Source organism: Natrix helvetica, assembly GCF_964273705.1.
Source record: "Natrix helvetica genome assembly, chromosome: 13".
Classification (NCBI taxonomy): Eukaryota; Metazoa; Chordata; class Lepidosauria; order Squamata; family Natricidae; genus Natrix; species Natrix helvetica.
In genome coordinates this window covers 18,401,963-18,420,829 of record NC_138557.1, presented here as the reverse complement: position 1 = coordinate 18,420,829, position 18,867 = coordinate 18,401,963, and the positions used below count along the sequence as shown (strand labels likewise).

General features: G+C 45.4%; 1 protein-coding gene across 4 annotated transcripts in view; it reads right to left on the bottom strand.

The window, feature by feature from the left end:
- The window catches only part of RPUSD1 (RNA pseudouridine synthase domain containing 1), a 49,749-nt gene that overhangs the window by 28,475 nt on the left and 2,407 nt on the right, over positions 1-18,867 (bottom strand). For all 4 annotated transcript variants that reach the window (XM_081965802.1, XM_081965803.1, XM_081965801.1 and 1 more), the window contains exons 2-4: positions 14,372-14,564; positions 13,670-13,793; positions 2,961-3,063 (exon numbers count right to left, since the gene is read on the bottom strand). In XM_081965802.1, coding sequence (XP_081821928.1) covers positions 2,961-3,063; positions 13,670-13,793; positions 14,372-14,553 — 409 coding nt within the window. In that variant the 5' untranslated portion in view covers positions 14,554-14,564. The remainder of the gene's footprint in view (positions 1-2,960; positions 3,064-13,669; positions 13,794-14,371; positions 14,565-18,867) is intronic.

Here is an 18,867-nt window from a genome sequence, read left to right as displayed (position 1 = left end):
TTTTGCCTTCCCCAGGCTCCAGAGGCTTTATAGGAGCCTGGGGAGGGCGAAAAGAGCCTCCCCCGCCCCCCACCCGGAGGCTTCGGGGACCGTCCCTGAAGGCTTCGGAACGCTTAAAACCACCCTCCGAGCAAACCGGAAGGGTTGCTCGGAGGGTCGTTTTAAGCGCTCCAAAGGCTTCAGGAACCGTCCGAGGCTTCCCTGATGCCTTCGGAGCGCTTAAAACGACCCTCCGAACAACCCGGAGTCATTTCCGGTTTGCTCGGAGGGTGGTTTTAAGCGTTCCGAAGGCTTCAGGGACCGTCCGAGGCTTCCCTGATGCCTTCAGAGCGCTTAAAATGACCTTCCGAGCAACCCGGAAGTCACTTCCGGTTTGCTCGGAGGGTGGTTCTAAGCGTTCCGAAGGCTTCAGGGAAGCCTCTGGACAGTCCCTGAAGCCTCCGCAGGGCCTCTGGGGGGTCGGGGGAGGCTCTTTTCGCCCTCCCCAGGCTCCTATAAAGCCCCTGGAGCATGGGGAGGGCAAAAAAAACAGGTAAAAATGGGGGGGTTCACGCGTTTTGCGCACATGCGCACTGGGGGGTTAGCGCATTGAATTATGGGTGCGGCACGCCCGCACTCGACCCCCCTGCACTCCCCCCACTTGTGGCACGCGAGCCAAAAAAGGTTCGCCATCACTGGCCTAGAGGATTGGACCGTAAAGTTGCAGCAGCCAAAACAGGTACAAAGCAACAAAGCGTTCAGGGGCTGAGTGCAAGTAGTTAAAAGTAAAGAAGAAAAATGGAAAGGGGCTGACATTGCAACAGCACAAAGTGCGATCTTGGTGCTCCGAGATCGCAGTCGATATTTCTGCCACTAGACGGTCCATTCGGACCTAAACCATCCCGCAGAGAAGGGCACCTCCTGCTGACCTCAGGAACATCGCAAAGTCCCTGAAAGATCCATGAATAGTGACAGAAACACAGCTAATGAAGCTGCTGAAGTTGGGACAGCTACGGAATGGGAAGAAAGCAAAAAGAGAAAGTATGTTGAATTGGTGAGGAAATTTTATTATTAGAAAAAGAAACTACCACGCAAAAAATTAAGTTAAATTAAAATTGAAGAATGAAGGCTGTAAGCGACGAAATTAATCTACATTAAACTTAGTGTGTTACCCTGTTTCTAATTTTTTTCATGGATGGAATTTTTGCAAAGGCTTCCTATTCTTTAAGCTAATTTTTTCTTCTTTTTTCACTTTTGCTTACACCTATGGATTAAAATTTTCCTTCTTTTTTTATAATGCTTGATTGGATTGATTGGATTGTTTTTGATCTCCATTTAAGGTTTTTTTTTTCCTTTTTTTAAGCTTGGAATATAAAGAAGATAATAAGAAGGATTATAAAGAGGGTTCTAACAACAGGAGGAAAAGCAGTTACACTGACACTTCGAGGCTGGAGGCTGGATACATCATTTTTTCTTCTTTCTCTTGGATCACTTGAGATTCAAGGTTCTTTCAGTTTGTTTATTGAGAGTGATAGTAGGAAGAGCACAAGTTGTTTATACAGGTGCTTTTTTGGAGTTCTATTACTAGCTATTGGAGGGAAGACAACATTTTGACTTGAAAGATAATAAATGAACCTGTTTGAAGTTTATTAAAATAGCCTTGAATCCTATAGTGGCAGTGCCTGCAAAATTGGAAGAATGGAGCATCAGGAAAAAGAAACTGTAACATTGCAAATGATTATGTTTGAAATTCAAAATCTATTAGTTGTGACAGAGAGTATTGAAAAGAGATTGGAGAATATGGAATACAAAACAGAAAAATCTGATGGAGAAACTGAGGATGTTTACCAAATGAAGAAAGTGGAGGACAGAGTTCAAAAGATGGGGTTGGACTAGGCAGGGGGTTGGACTAGAAGACCTCCAAAGTCCCTTCCAACTCTACTATTGTATTGTATAGATGGAAGGAAAAAATGAGCAAACAGCTAAGAAAACTGTGGATACTGACAACAAAGTGAGCGTGATTGGTAATGGCAAGAGCGGAATATGGAAAGGGAAGATAGATGGATTGGAACTCTACCCCAGACTTCAAAGCACAGAAGAAAAGAAAAAAATTGGCAGAGATAAGGAGAGAAATCTTGACAAAAGCACCAGTGATAACCAAAGATAAGCTGATGGAAAGAGTTTCGAGCTTTTATGAGATATGAAAGGAACAACATGTTGCAAAGAGAAGTTCATACAAGATTTATTAAGAAAGTAACCAGAACATTAATGCTACAAATGGCAAGAGATATAAGACTGCACTATTACTGGAAAGATACAGGTCGATGCAATGAAAATGTATAATAAAAACTAAGCTAAATTTAGTTTACTAGTAGTATGTATAAAATGAAGTGACAATAGCTATATTTGAATAATGATTAATAATGATAACAATACATATATATTAGTTTGATAATATGAAATTTTATATAAACAACACATGGAGAATATGAGTTTAAAAGCTTTATCTAGAATATATTATAAAGATGTATTGTGGTTGGATGATTTTAGGATGATTTCATAGAATGTTATCATATAATCCTATTCTAGATTTTGAATATTATATATAAAAGGATGGAAAAACAATTATAGTCAAATTAAGGTTGAGATATAATAATCGTGATATACATGAATATATGTGAATTTAAAATATGTGATTTGATATGAAAAGCAGGTGGTGACTATGGAAGAGATGCATGGAAATACTGTAACCATCTGACATACTTTCTACAATTTGTAATGGAAGATGGTCTTTTTTTATTTTTATGTTTGTCTGTCTTTGTTCAAAAATAAATAAAAATTGTTTTTAGAAAAAGTAAAGAAAAAATAATGTATTAGTAGGCCTAGAGGCAAAACTGTTTGGCTGGGATCCCCGATTCTTTGGCAGGCAATAAACCAATCTTTGAAAGCTGAAAAGGGACTTCACAGTCATAGCAGCTTACCATCGGTCCCCTCAACGCACATCATGTGAGTCAGGCCTTCAGTCGTATTCTTCCCTATAGCAAAGCAGATCGTCCTCTTTGCCTCCTGGATGTGGCCTCTCACCTGTCCAAACAGAAGACACTTCAGAATAGTGACGTACAAGGCCATGTTGGTTGGTTAGATTTATATCTTGCTTTTCCTCTAAGAATGCAAGGTAACATACATTATTCTCTCATTTTTGCCTCAACAACTACCATGTGTGGGGCTAGGTGAGTGGAAGTAGCCCAGAATTCATAGATAGCAATAACAATAGCACTTAGACTTATATACCGCTTTACAGGGCTTTACAATCCTCTTTAAGCAGTTTAGTCAGCCTCTTGCCCTCAACAATCTGGGTCCTCATTTTACCTACCTGGAAGGATGGAAGGCTGGGTCAACCTTGAGCCTGGTGAGATTTGAGCTGCCAAATTGCAGGCAACAGGTGGTCAGCAGAAGTACCATATTTTTCAGAGTATAAGATGCACCTTTTCCCCCCTAAAAGAGGGCGAAAATGTGGGTGCGTCTTATACACCAAATGTAGCCCCACCCACCCACCCACCGGCCCCCCACTCTTTGGTCCCTGCCTCCCAGCAATTTACCTCTTTGCAGCAAACTGGGGCTTGCGGAGTCTTCAATAAACTATAGCAATCCCTGCAGCCTCTAACAGCTGATGATTGGGAGAAATTGAAATGAAACTAGCTATTTGCTCCACATGGCAAATTGCTGGGAGGCAGATTTTTTTTTCTTGTGCTAATCAGGCTGTTTGCTGCAAGGAGGTAAGTCAACAACTATAAATGGCTATAGAATGTTCAAATTATTAGACTTATTTTTTAAAGACTGCTTTATTATTGTTCTAGACAACTTAACAAAATGAAGAAGCTTTTTAAAATAAATGCTTGATCTGAAAAGGCTCAGTGCTATTATTTTAAAAAGTGCTATTCTTTTAAATAGCAAAGAATAACTATACTTCCAGAAAGCACATTTTAACAGCATCTGTATAAGTATAGTCTGAAATATAACACTACAAACAGTGTATATTATCTGTACTGTTTGTTGCAAGGAGGCAAATTGGTGGGAGGCAGAGGCAGATATTTTTCCCTTGTTTTCCTCCCCAAAATCTAGGTGCGTCTTATACTCAGAAAAATACGGTTGCCTGTAGTACTGCATTCGCCACCATGGCTCATCTGGGTCTCCCCCTCCTATTCCACCTTCATCATTATCACACCCTGGTGATATGAAATGTTATTGATGCTATTAAGAAACAATACAAGGTAATACAAAAATCCTGTCTGAGGAATAAGAAATCAATAGGGCATGTACATATCTACAGAACTAGAGAATCTGAATTTTATTCATCCATCAATTTGTTTGATTTATACAGAGTTAGTCCTCCACTTATGACTATACATTCAGTGACTGCTCAGTTACAATGGTGCTGAAATTAGTAACTTATGACTGGTCAATGCACTTACGATGAATGCAGCATCCTGTGATCATATGATCATGATATCGGCCCTTGGCAATTAACCAATGGTTGCAATGTCCCTGGGTCATGTGATCCCTATTTGCAACCTTCCCTGTTGGCTTCTGACAAACTAAACCAATGGACGAAGCACTTAATAACCACAGCAAAAAAAGGTTGTAAAAGCATGCAGTCACATGATGACTCACTTAACAACCACTGTCAGACCTGCCCCAATCCAATCCCTTAGGAAACAAAAACCCTCGACTCCATTTGGTTAAAGCAAAGAGTTCTTTTACTAAAGGTGTTGGTTGCAGTAAAGTCAAACCAGCTCTGAAATATCCCACGCTCACTATGGTGTAAATTTGCCCACAGCCCATCCCTCCCCCATGACAAGTCTATTTCAACCAACCATCATCACCCCCCCCTTCTTCCCCTTTCCAAATTTTGATGGCAAGATGCCTGTGAGGCACCAAGCTGAACCAGACAGTGCTGACAGCCATACTGCTTAGAGAGGGACGTTCTGGCCGCAATTGTGGTTGTATTTCAAGGGCTACCAGTAATCGCTCATCTCTCTGTGGGCAGTTTACAATTAAAACGTAACCCCCCTACACCTCCCAAAAGTAAATGAAGCGACCATTCAAAAATATGTTACAATTAAAAACTATACAGTACAGTCACCAGGACAGCACAATCACATCAAGAACAGTTACAGCCCCTTCCGGGTTGTGCTACGAACGTCGCAGGCAGGCTTTTTTTGAGCTTGTCGACTCAATAGCCTGTAGAGGCGTTTTTTTTAAGATCGTAAACGCCTTGGACACTCCGAAATCCTCAGGAATTTAGGAGAGAGACATAGCTGTCAGGTAGAGCCACTTGTGTAGCCCCCCAGAAGGATTTATAGCCTCTGGGGTGTGGGCAAGGAGAGCCCCCCTTTGCAGCTGTTTTAAGCTCCGGTCTACTGAGATCCTCCGCTAATGATTTAGTGGAGCAAGACGTTGTGAACAACCTTTAACTCCGAGCAACCCAAGAAGGAAACATTTGCAAGTATCTTAAGTTTTAAGTTTGAAAATTTTTGTTAAAGAACGGTATTGCTGAACTTGAAAGGCCTGGGCTTAGAACAAAGGATTCAGAACAAAGGCTTCAAAATGGCGTTAATTTATAGCTGAAAACCTAAAGAAAATGAAAGTTAACTGATTGCTGACAGCTGGGGGCGGAAAAGGAGTAAAGGTGGAACGGCTGAAATAATTATTAACAACTCTAAAGTTAGTTCATATAACCTGATCTACTTGGAAGAGCATTTTGTGAGAAAGTTGGGAAGAAGTGTCTTCTTTTTTTCTGTTAAGAATGTCAACGGAACAAGGGGTGGCTCCCTCAGCCGCTACAATAAACCTCCAGGATTTGAAGGACTTTATAGGTAAAGAAATTAAAGAGGTTAAACAAATGGTCCAGGACACCATAAAAAGGTCTGACCAGCTTGATAAAAACATGCAAGCTATAGCTACGGGACTGTCAGAAGTTGTTCTTAAGGTGGATAGTAAGGTAGAGCAACTCGTTTTGGATTTGGAAACCAAAACGAAAGAAACGGATCTGAAATTTGTGGAAATGGAGGGGAATATGCAAAGGATGGATAATGAGATTAATATGATACAATTTAGATCTATGGAGTACGCTATCAGATTGAGAGGTTTAAGAGAAAATCCTAGAGAGGACTTAAGAAAAGTTTGTGCCGATGCCCTGGCTACGTTATTAAAAGTGGATGACCCCCGTGAGATTTCGGCTAAGATTGATAAAATTTACAGAGTAAATTCACGTATAGCATTACAAAGGCAATTACCAAGAGATGTTGTGATATACTTTACTCAGAGAAATTTTAGAAATGACATCTTGCAGAAGTCTTTTTATTCTTCTCTTCAAATAGATGGGAACATGATTGGTGTTTTCAAGGAGCTACCACCAGCGATGTTAAAGTTTAGAAGGGATTTTGGATTTTTGGTAGCGGAGCTGAAGAAAAGAGAGATACAGTATAGGTGGGATGTCCCAATGGGTGTTATATTCAGATATGAAGGGGTGAGGTACCGTTTGAATACTATAGACAAAGCAAGAGACTTTTATTATGGAATACTGAAGGCAAGTGCAACGCCCCCACGTACATCTACACCAACACCAGCAGATTTGGATGTCTTAGAGCAGAGGCTGTTTGAGAAAGAGACAGAAGAACAAATAAAGCAGACGCAAAAAGAGAAGGAAGCTCAGGGTACTGTAGGTGGATCACAAGTGGACCCTTCTGGATTTCTTTTAAGTTCTTTCTTGGAGGAACCGTCCAAGACCCTCATTGAAATGCCATTACTTAAGCCAGTGGAACAACGTGTTACTAGATCTATGACTAGACAAATGCTAGAATCTCACAAGCAGGGGAAGCCCCAAGTACAATGTGCCAAGAAGGAAAGTAAGAAGCAAATTGGAGCCATGGGAGGAGGAGCAGGGCCGAAGATTGGTCTTGTGGAGAGAGATCTTCAGCAAATGCTCTCAATGCTTCAGATCAGACCAAAAGATGTTTAAATTATTATCTTGGAATGTGAATGGATTGAATTCTCCACAAAAAAGGAAAAAAATATTTTATTATTTGAAGCAATTTAATAATGATGTTGTTTGCCTTCAAGAGACTCATATTAGGTTGCAAGACCAGAAGTACTTAGTGAATTCAAAATTGGGAACATCTTATGCTGCCTCTAATTTGGTAAAGAAAAATGGAGTGGTGATATATATAAACAAAAGATTTTCAACTAAAGTTATAGAGGCGGATGACAGTGGTAGATATATAGCAATTGAACTTGATACAGACTTTGGTCCTATTTTGGTGGTAGGAATATATGCACCTAATCAACAACAAGAAAGTTTTTATAAGATGCTTCATTTAAAAATTTTAGATTGGAATTTTAAGAGTATTTTAATTATGGGAGATTGGAATGGAGTGATCTCTCCAAGGATAGATAAGAGAACAATGACTAAATTTACTACCAAATTACCAAAGGTTTTTTTTTTACTTACAAGACAACTTGAAACTAAAAGATGTTTGGAGGATACAACATCCAAATGAGATGGACTTTTCTTTCTACTCAGATAGACATAAATCCTTTTCAAGGATTGATTTTTTTTTGCTAATACCGGATTTACTTCCTAAAGCTAAGAAAACTAAGATACTCTCCAGGACACTAACTGACCATAGCCTGGTGTGGTTAGAAATTGAGTTAGGGAAGAGGCCAAGAAGGTCTTGGAGAGTAAATGAAAATTTATTTAGATATGAAAAAAATGTTGATGAACTTAAAAAACACATGAAGGAATTTTTTAGTTTTAATATGAATAAGGGTACTCCCATTGAAACAGTTTGGGATGCAAGTAAAGCTTACATGCGCGGGGTCCTGATACATATGAATTCTAAACATAAACAAAACAGAAAGAAAAGGAGAATGGAACTGGAAGATGAAATAAAAAAGAAGGAACAGTTATTTATAGCAACCCCAAAACATGAGGCACTTCAGATGGCGATAAAGTTGTTGAAAGATCAATTTCAAATGCTTATAGCAGAACAAACAGCAACCAACTTACAATTTGCCAAACATAATACCTTTGTTAATGCTAACAAACCTGGTAGGTGGTTGGCTTATACCTTGAGAAAGAACACGAATGACAGAATTATTGATAGAATCGAGTATGGAGGGAAAATGGTATATCAACAAGACTTGATTAAAAAATCATTTGTGGACTATTATGCTAAGTTATATCTACAGGACAATATACAGAACAAGTCAGTAGATGACTTTTGGAAGGAAAAAGGGTTACTAAAATATCCGTGCTCCAAAAGGCAAATTTGGAACGTCTGATAACTGCTGATGAGATTATTTTAGCTATAAACCAACTTAAATTAGCCAAGGCTCCGGGGACTGATGGTTTGACTGCAATGTACTATAAAACTTTACAATTGGAAATGATTGAATATCTTACAGAACTATTTCGCAACATACAGCAAGGAGGTAAAATACCCTCTTCATGGAAAGCGGCTTTTATATCATTGATACCCAAAGACAAAGATGGCCCTAAGAAACCAGAGGATTACAGACCGATATCTCTTCTGAACACAGATTATAAAATATTTGCTAAAGTACTAGCCAACAGATTGATGCCGGTTAACCAAAAGAGGTTATTCATCATGATCAAGCAGGATTTATTGAAGGCAGACACATGAAGGAGAATGTAAGGCAACTCATAGATTTAATTGACTATCTTGATAAGAATAAGCAGATCTCTGCAGTGCTGGTCTTCTTGGATGCGGAGAAGGCCTTTGATCGAGTGAATTGGAATTTTCTAACCAAGACTTTGGAAAAGATGGATATGGGACCACAATTTCGGCAGGTGATTGGAGCAATTTATCAACAACAAAATGCACAACTTATTATTAATGGAAATTTGTCAACAACTTTCGAGATACAAAAAGGCACAAGACAAGGTTGCCCATTATCTCCATTGTTATTTATTTTAACTTTGGAAGTCTTGTTGAATACAATTCGGGACTCAAACTCCTTAGATGGCATAGCTATCAGGCAAAAGGAATACAGAACTAGAGCATTTGCCGACGATCTGGTTGTTACCCTTTCACATCCTTTGAATGACTTCCGGTTTGCTCGGAGGGTCGTTTTAAGCGTTCTGAAGGCTTCAGGGACCGTCCGGACGGTCCCTGAAGGCTTCCGAGCACTCAAAACGACTCTCCAAGCAAACCGGTTTACTCAGAGGGTTGTTTTGAGCGCTCCGAAGGTGTCTGGGAGGCCTCTGGACGGTCCCTGAAGGCTTTGGAACACTTAAAACGACCCTCCGAACAAACCGGAAGTCACTTCCGGTTTACTCGGAGGGTCGTTTTGAGCGCTCTGAAGGCATCAGGGAAGCCTCCGGACTGTCCCTGAAGCCTTCAAAGTGACTTCCGGTTTACTCGGAGGGTCGTTTTGAGCGCTCTGAAGGCGTCAGGGAAGCCTCCGGACCGTCCCTGAAGCCTTTGGGGGGGGCGGGGGAGGCTCTTTTCACTCTCCCCAGGCTCCTATAAAGCCTCTGAAGCCTGGGGAGGGTGAAAAAAGCATGTAAAAATGGGGGGGGGGGGGTTGTGCCTGTTGTGCACGCATGCGCACTGGGGGGTCGCACATTGCATTATGGGTGCGGCACGCCCACACACGACCCCCCTGCGCTCCCCCCATTTGTGGCATGCGAGCCAAAAAAGGTTCGCCATCGCTGCCCTATGATCTCCAGACTCTGACAGGAACTTGGCAGCATTGCTTATTTCACTAGGGACAGATATAGCTTACTGGGCATTAAAAGCAAAGGTTATGGATGACCTCATCCAATCTCCTATAGATGTTAAACAGGAGTGGAGACAGTAACAAACTGCAGCGTTCCACAATCAACACTGACTGAAACCAGCCGCTGAGGACGGAAGAGAACTAGCTCAATACAGTGCTGCCCCTCCCAACCCCCACAGCAGGTCCAGGAGGATACCATGGCATTGAAGGCCACTGAGAAGACAAGAGTAAACAATACACCAATGAAAGAACTATCAACTCAGACAAACAAGCTAACAGTAAACAACAGCCTAATCAAGAAATCACCAAGAACGCTCCCACAAGCTCTGAGAGGGCAAGTGACTAGTATATAAAGACAGCAACTCCCCTCTCTTAAAGCACCAATGATGTTATCTAATTTGGTAATTAAATATCTGCAAGAAAACAAACAAGCTCTGAGAACATCAAAGACCTCACAGCCAAGAGAGGAAAGGAGGAGTCTTTGGGTTTCCGGCCCTCTGGGGCGTGCGGGCACCCACATTCCGATTTGGGCACTTAGTGCCGGAAAGGTTCCCCATCACTGTTATAGGCCATTGCTGTTACATTTGCCAATTCCATTTTTTCACAGGCAGAGTGATTGGCTCCTACTCTCACATTGAAGTTGCCAAGTAGAATCAGCCTATCGATGTGCTTCACGAATGAAAGTAGGGCATCGAGATCTTCATAAAACTTGTCCTTTACTTCATCTGGGTTTGTCATTGTGGGTGCATAAGCACTGATCAGCGTAGCCTGTTTTCCTCTCGGTAGTGGGAGATGCAGTGTCATGAGACAGTCATTTATGCCCTTGGGAAGAATGGCAAGTTTGCGGACAAGGTGATTTTTAACCGCAAAGCCAACTCCAGATTCACGGTGTTCGTTACTGCTGCATCCACACCAGAATGTATAACCACCTCCTGTGTCTGTGAGTTGACCTTCGTTGGCTAGATGAGTTTCACACAGGGCTGCAATATTGATGTTAAATCTTGCGAGCTCTCTGGAGACCAGGGCTGTTCTTTCTGGTCGATTTGCTAAGGGGTTGTCTTGAAGCATATGTTTGTTCCATGTGCCAATGGTGAGTGGTGTCACCTTATGTTTTCTTTGAAGTTTTGTTATTCGACCGCATGAAGAGGGATCCACTCCAGCTGTGGTAAGCTAGACAGAGTTCTATGAAGCAACAACGTTTAGGGGACCTTTTCTAGCCCCTTCCTCTTACTACAGAGGTGAGCAGTGTGGTCCTAAAGAGAGCTGCTCAGTCACTCAGATAGACGCCGAATTCAGCTGTTGCTTTGGTCAGCAAGAAGACGACCATTAGTCGCCTGTGTGCAGGTCTGTGGCTACAGCTCTCAGTGTATCCACACCTGCTGCTTCGTCGCTCGCCCACCACAGGACCCTGAAGGTCGCAGGAACTGGGGGGAATGTCAAGACTTGCGCGTGAACTGGATTAAAGTGAGGGAGAGGTGTGCATAGTCAGCCTCACCCTCTCTTCCCAGATTCCATCTTGCTCCAATAGCACGACAAGAGTCAAGACAGTTAGAGATGGACTGGGCACAGTGGTAAACCAGGCGTCATTTGTGTCTTGCCATGCTCTTAGAGTACCACATCGCTTGCAGAGAGGGCCTTCGTGACCATTGTCCTATTCAAGGTTACATCCGCTCAATCCACCGGAATCTGTCTTCACATGCTCAGGATAGACAAGTCCCTATCTCACCAAAGGTCAATGACCCAGCAGATACTCTCAACCTGGTTTGGCCAGCCTGCCGAAGGTGTTGCCTGGGGTGTGGCCGCTGCGCATGCTACAGCTACTAGGAGCCTCAGGTGATAACTGAGTGACAAGTGGGGACCAAAGGTGGACGAGCTACCCTAAAAGGACACGACATGCCCCTATACCAGGTGTGCTACCCCTCCCTGAACACTCCATACACTTAGCGATGGTCAAAAGGTCGCTGTGGATCTTACATTGGGAGGCTCGACATTTCAAAAGGGCTTGAAATATGATAAGTGATACCTTGAATTGCATCCAGAAGCAAGCCGACACCCAATGCAGCTCACAGAACAATGTAACATGGGCCACCTTAATGGCCCCAAGAAGTCTCCACACCACTGTATTCTGCACTAGTTGCAGCTTTTGAATATACTTCAAGGGTAGACCCATGTAGAGCGCACTGCAATAGTCCAGGTGTGAGATGACCAGGACTGGGGTGACTGAGTGCATGACTCCCAATCCAAGAAGGATCACACCTGGCATACAACACAGACATGTGCAAAGGCTCTCCTAGCTGCACCACCACCTGCTCTTTGAGCAGGAGTCATGAGTCCAGGAGTACCCCCAAGTTGTGTATCATATCTGTTTGAGATTGTGCAACCAAATTCAGAACTAGGAAGGTTGAATTCCCAGATCCAGAACGCTGGGCACCCAAAACCAGGGTTCAGTGGAAGCATTTTGCCCCCCATCCAGATTTCCGCAGCCTCCAGGCACTGCAAGAGGGCAGCCACGGCATCACTTGGGTCACCAGGGGTGGGTATAGAACTGAGTATCATCTCTGCACTGAAGATACTTCAATCCATGGTGATGGAAGATCTTACCCAGCAGCTTCACATAGACGTTAAAAAGAAGTGGAGAGATACCGAGTCCTATGTCACAGCACAAAAGGGATCTAGGACAATTGATTGCGGCATCATTGCCGTGCCCACTTCACCCCAGACCCTCCATCAAAGCCGATCTATCGTAGGTGTTCATTCTCAGCTGGCCCTCTGCCAGCACCCCTGCTCTGCCACTGCCCCCCCCCCATCCTCTCCCCTCACTGTGTGGCCATGAGACTCAGGGACACTTATCCCTGGTCGATTCACTAACCGCCAGCCGGTCCACATACTGAGAGATGGACCTCTGCCTCCCCATTGGATGGCAGAAGGCTCAGGCAGCGAGGAAGTGGGGACAGAGCGGCAGGTCCATGTGCAAAGCCCCTGATCGGCCTGCATGTTTTGGACTCATGCTTCAGTGGGGGCAAGAAGCAATTTGCATGGACTGCCTGAACAGAACCCAAATAAAATATGATGATATTTTGTTTTAAAATGCTTTGGTGGTAAAGCCATAGAAGCAAGTGGAGCACCAGGGACGGGAAGGGCAGTGGACACCGAGACCATGAGAAACATGGAGAAAAACCTTCATTATGGAGTGCCAAAATTTGCTTACTCCACTTACAATAGTCTCCATTCCCCACACTTTCATTGGCCTGCACCATGGCTTCCTCCTCCTCTTCTCCCCTTTCCTCTTGGCTCATTCCTACTCTCTCTCCTGCTTCCCCCCCCCCTTTCTTGCTCTTTCCCTCCAGCAGCACCTGGAAGAAGATCTGCACGCAGACCCGCTACTGTCCCCCACTTTCCTGGCACCTGAGGTTGCTGCCATCTAATGGGAAGGCAGAGGCCCATCCTTCACCGTGGGGATTGGCTGGCAGATAGTTGTCCTGCACCATGAATCAGCCAGGGTAAGGTGTCCCTGGGTGAATCAACCACGACTACACAGTGGGGAAGAAAGGACCAGTGGCGGGGTAGGAGTGCTGGCAAAGGGCCAGCTGAGAATGAACACCTACAATAGGTCGGCTGGGATGGTGGGCCTGGGGTGAAGTAGCCGTGGCAATGTCACCACAATCAATTGTCCCATTCTGCCACCAAGGAGCAGCTTCCTTTATATAAGGACCTCTCTTGTTATATGACAATTCTTTTCTTATCACCCAAACACACTACTGTTCAGCAAAGTCTATCCTCTTAATTCAAAATTTAAACATTCAGAAAGATTTTCATTTCCATTTCTACAGTCAAGAAACCACTGCAGTCTGGTTGTTACATAGTGGAAAGAACAGGGGTAGTTTACCAATGCAAGATAGGCCTTGGTGACTGTCCGATTTTTGAAACACTTGTACACACTGCCAGCTGCCTCTCTGTTCAGTGCCACACAAAGTGCCCCGCTGGTGGAGAAATCCAGCTGGTGGCAAAACCTAGAAAAAATACCCAAGATATGTTAATATGTAAACCCAATAAAAATATCTGTAGACCCCTACTCTTATGCTGAGGCCTAAAAGATGGTCAATTTCTGGTTTAGAGCATTTGAAGGACAAGACCTCTTAGTGGGATTGCAGTTGTTGCTTTTTGGTGGTGGCACCCTATTGGTGCCCACTCCCCTTCAGAAGCAAATAGTAACTTATGAAGGTATGAAAAAAAATTAACACAATCAAAACCAATCAGAAGGCAAAACTAGTAACATCACAAAAATATAAAAGAGCAATATAGCAACAATAGAAGCATTGCTCTAAAAGAAATTGTACATGATTTGAAAAGCCAGCAGTCCAACTCGCAGCAGGAAAATCGAGTAGCTAAGAGAAGGCCTTGCTTGTGCTGAACTCCAAGGATTGCTGCAAACAGGAAAAGCTTCAATGGGCAAGGAAGTAAAAGCCGCATTCCCAGGTGGAACAGCATTTGAAACAAGCCTTCTAGTTGCCCTCTCTTAACAGATGGGATTGAGGTCTCCATCATCAAGAACCACCACCCTGCCCCTCACAGGAACCTCCCCACTTACCTGAAGCCATAATAAGTGCCTGGATCAGCCAGTTCTGGAAATCGGTATTTCAGCTGACTCTGCAGAGTCAGCTTTTCATACCACATCTTGCTGTCGATGCGGACATCCCAGTGCTTATTGACCACGATGAAGTCCTCACTTTGATACAAAATTGACAAGTTGTCAAAGCTTACAGGCTCCATACTGGCAAACCCTTTGGAGAAAAAGAAAGGAGTTCAGAGCTTCCATAACTGTTACACTTTATTTCTTAGATGTTTGATAATTACGATGAACACCATTAAAGGATTGTTGTGTCCTCTAACCCAAAGGTTTTTCTAGTTCTCCAAGACGTTTTTGGAGATCACTTAGGATTTTCAAATAGAAATGGGAAATCACTCTCACATATTCCTTGACTCAGTAGCAGCAAAGCACAAACCCAAAGTTTCCTGAATAGCCACCAACAATTAAAAGCTATATGATTAAATGGATGCAGAATTTTGGATGAATGGTAGTAATAATTATGCAAAAATGGGAATTTTAATGGAAGACCATTATATTTATGCCAAATATCATACAAACTGTTTGGAGTTTATTTCATTACTGGTTTATTGCTTCAGTCCAGCTTTTATTTTAAAAACCTCTCTTCATATAATGATCAGGCAGAATATCTATGGAGATTCTTAGTCATCCAGGTGATAGTTATCCCAAGGGTACTTTGTTTTTTCCTTGAAGACATTTTACTTCTCATCTAAGAAGGTTCTTCAGATCTGACTGAATGTGGGTGGGGAACAAAAGGGTTTATATTCTTTGCAGACATCTGTTTGTTAGCACTCTCTAAGAATTGTTGAGGCCACTTGGGGTTTATTTGTGCCATCAGGGTCACCTGAACAAAGTGCAAATGGGTAGAGGAACCTTCTTAGAACTGCTGAAAGGACTTTGTTGTAAAAGGATATAGATGCCTTATCCCTCCCTCTGTTGAGAGATGGATGCTCAATTTTAACAAAGATGACCTCTTTGACCCTTCTTTCAAACCAGTGGTCCTCTCTGTCCAGAATGTAGATTTTCACCATCTTGCCGGCTGATAAAGGAAGATGCAGTTATCCTGAACACCAATGACTATAATGCCAAGGTGAAAAGTTTTCTGAAGGGCACTGCTATATGAGACTCTGAGGAGATAGCCGACCAGAAGTTATAAGAAAAAGGCCATTGATTTCCTGCAACTACCAAAGGACAGTGCCACCGATAAACCACTCTACCACCTTTACCCTGGGAAAGCCAATCCATGCATATATGGACTCCCAAAGATACTTGAAGAGGGAACTCCACCCATTGTCAGCAGCATCAACTCCACTATCTACCATGCTTGAAACATCTAACCCTCTTTTATTAGCTCCTCCTCCATCCTATTAGCTCCGGTCAGCAACACCACCTATCACAGCTTGCGTGCCATAAGGGGGGGGGAGCGCAGGGGGGTCGTGTGCGGATGTGCTGCACCCATAATGCAATGCGTGAAACCCCCCCAGTGCGCATACGTACATGACAAGTGCTCCCCCCCATTTTTTGCATGCTTTTTTCTCCCTCGCCAGGCTCCAGAGGCTTTATAGGTGCCTGGGGAGGGCGAAAAATGGTTTTAAAAAAGGCTGAACTCAGCTTGCCAGCGCGCGCATGCACGCTGGCCAGCTGATAGGGCAGTGATGGCGAACCTATGGCACGCATGCCACAGGTGGCACGCGGAGCCATTTGTCAGGGCACGCGAGGCGCTGCCCTGTGAGCTGGCCAGCGCGCATGTGCGCGCTGGCCAGCTGAGTTCACCGTTTTTAAAAGCCATTTTTTCGCCCTTCCCAGGCTCCAGAGGCTTTATAGGAGCCTGGGGAGGACGAAAAGAGCCTCCCCCGCCCCCCCGGAGGCTTCAGGGACCGTCCGGAGGCTTCCCTGAAGCCTTCGGAATGCTTAAAATGACCCTCTGAGCAAAATGACTTCCGGTTTGCTCGGAGGGTCGTTTTAAACGCTCCAAAGGCGTCAGGGAAGCCTCCGGATGGTCCCTGAAACCTCCGGAGGGCCTCCGAGGGGGCGGGGGAAGCTCTTTTCGCCCTCCCCAGGCTCCTATAAAGCCTCTGGAGCCTGGGGAGGGTGAAGAAAGTATGTAAAAATGGGTGGGTCGTGCCTGTTGTGTGTGCATGCGCACTGGGGGATCGCACATTGCATTATGGGTGTGGCACGCCTGCACATGACCCCCCCTGCGCTCCCCCCACTTGTGGCACGCGAGCCAAAAAAGGTTCGCCATCGCTGTGATAGGGCAACACCTCACGTGCCCTGACAAATGGTTCGTCATCCGGGACCTATCACCTCAACGATTCACAAGACTTTATCAGCAAGTTTTGGAACTAAAACTGGATCTGGATGAGACTATGTAATGAAGAATGTAATGAAGAATGAAGAAACAACTGTAATGAAGAAACAAGTGCTACAAAACATCATGTTAGGTAACAGAACTACACTCAGCCCAAACTACATATATGCCTCTGCCTGACCACGTATTCTAAATACAATGAAGGTTTCTACAGAGAAAAAACACGGCTGCACCATGGGTTCATGTGTTTTCTTCACTGTGGCCAATCTCTACATGAAAGAGATAGAAGCCAAAGCCCTAAACTCCTTCACAGGATTTCCATATCTCGTTTCTGAAGAGGATCTTGACATCTAACAGGTTGTGGGCTGTCCATGACGTATCCATAGGTGGGTGGTAAGGTCTATACGGGCACGGAATATTTTGTCACATGTCAGACAGACATGTGTGGACACCATTGTTGCAGCATTGACAGCTCTGGCTTTGAGGAGTGCTCGCTTCTCTTGTGCTTTGGTTGTTTTTCTGTCCTCAGATGTCTGGCAGCCTTGGTAGATCAGTGTGCGCCATGTTGATCGGTCTTCTGCCAGGGTTTCCGGAGCCAAAGTTGTCACATGGTGCTGCAAATTTGTCCACACTGGCTTGAATTTCCTGCTCTGATCCACCATTCAGGGCACAGTCGTCAGCAAAGAGGAAGTCACGTAGCACAGTCTCCTTTATCTTGGTGACAGCCTTGAGTCTTTGCAGGTTGAACAGTTTCCCATCGGTCCTGTATCTCAGGCTAACTCCCAAGGAACTGTTCTGGAAGGCATCTGACAGCAGGGCTGAAAACATTATGCTGAACAAGGTTGGTGCCAACACATACCCTTGCTTGACACCGTTTGTAACAGGAAAGGCCTCTGAAGTTTCTCCATCATCTAGAACCGTGATGGCGAACCTATGGCACGCGTGCCACAAGTGGCACGCGGAGCCATTTGTCAGGGCACGCGAGGCGCTGCCGTCAGCTGGCCAGCGCGCGTGTGCGCGCTGGCCAGCTGAGTTCACCTTTTTAAAAGCTATTTTTCGCCTTCCCCAGGCTCCAGAGGCTTTATAGGAGCCTGGGGAGGGCGAAAAGAGCCTCCCCCGCCCCCCCCGGAGGCTTCAGGGAACGTCCGGAGGCTTCCCTGAAGCCTTCGGAACACTTAAAACCAACCTCCGAGCAACCCGGAAGTCACTTCCGGGTTACTCGGATGGTCGTTTTAAGCGCTCTGAAGGCTTCAGGGAAGCCTCGGGACGGTCCCTGAACAGGCACGAGATGTGCGTCTCCATCGCCCGGGCCCGGATCGCCTCCACCGCGCGGCGCCTCAGGCTCGGCGTCCTTGCGCCCGGCCTTCACATCGCTGCCGCCGCCGCTGCCACCGCCGCTAGGACGGGGTCGGCCGAAGGGAAGTCCGTCAGGCTTCAGCCGCGCCGCCCTCGCCTCCTTCTCCTCCTCCTCTAGCCGCGCCATCGCAAGGATTAAGGCGAAAGGGGGCGGGGGCGGGGAAAGCGAAGGGGGCTTTGCATGATTTTTTCGCCTTCCCCAGGCTCCAGAGGCTTTATAGGAGCCTGGGGAGGGCGAAAAGAGCCTCCCCCGCCCCCCCGGAGGCTTCACGGAACGCTCGAACGCGGCGCCGGGGCCCGGCAGGCAGCGAACGAGTCGGAGCCTGCCGACTGGAGGAAGAGGGTGAGAGGCGGGTCCTGTGAACGGCGGCAGCAGTGGCGACAATAGTCGCAACTCGGCTGCCTGCCGCCTTTCCCCTCCTTTGTCTCCCAGCCAGGGCGGCCCGCCGGCAAGTTACGACTATTGTCGCCGCTGCTGCCGCCGTTCACAGGACCAGCCTCTCACCCTCTTCCTCCAGTCGGCAGGCTCCGACTCGTTCGCTGCCTGCCGGGCACCGGCGCCGCGTTCGAGCGTTCCGTGAAGCCTCCGGGGGGGCGGGGGAGGCTCTTTTCGCCCTCCCCAGGCTCCTATAAAGCCTCTGGAGCCTGGGGAAGGCGAAAAAATCATGCAAAGCCCCCTTCGCTTTCCCCGCCCCGCCCCCTTTCGCCTTAATCCTTGCGATGGCGCGGCTAGAGGAGGAGGAGGAGGAGGAGGAGGCGAGGGCGGCGCGGCTGAAGCCTAGCCCGTCCTAGCGGTGGTGGCGGCGGCGGC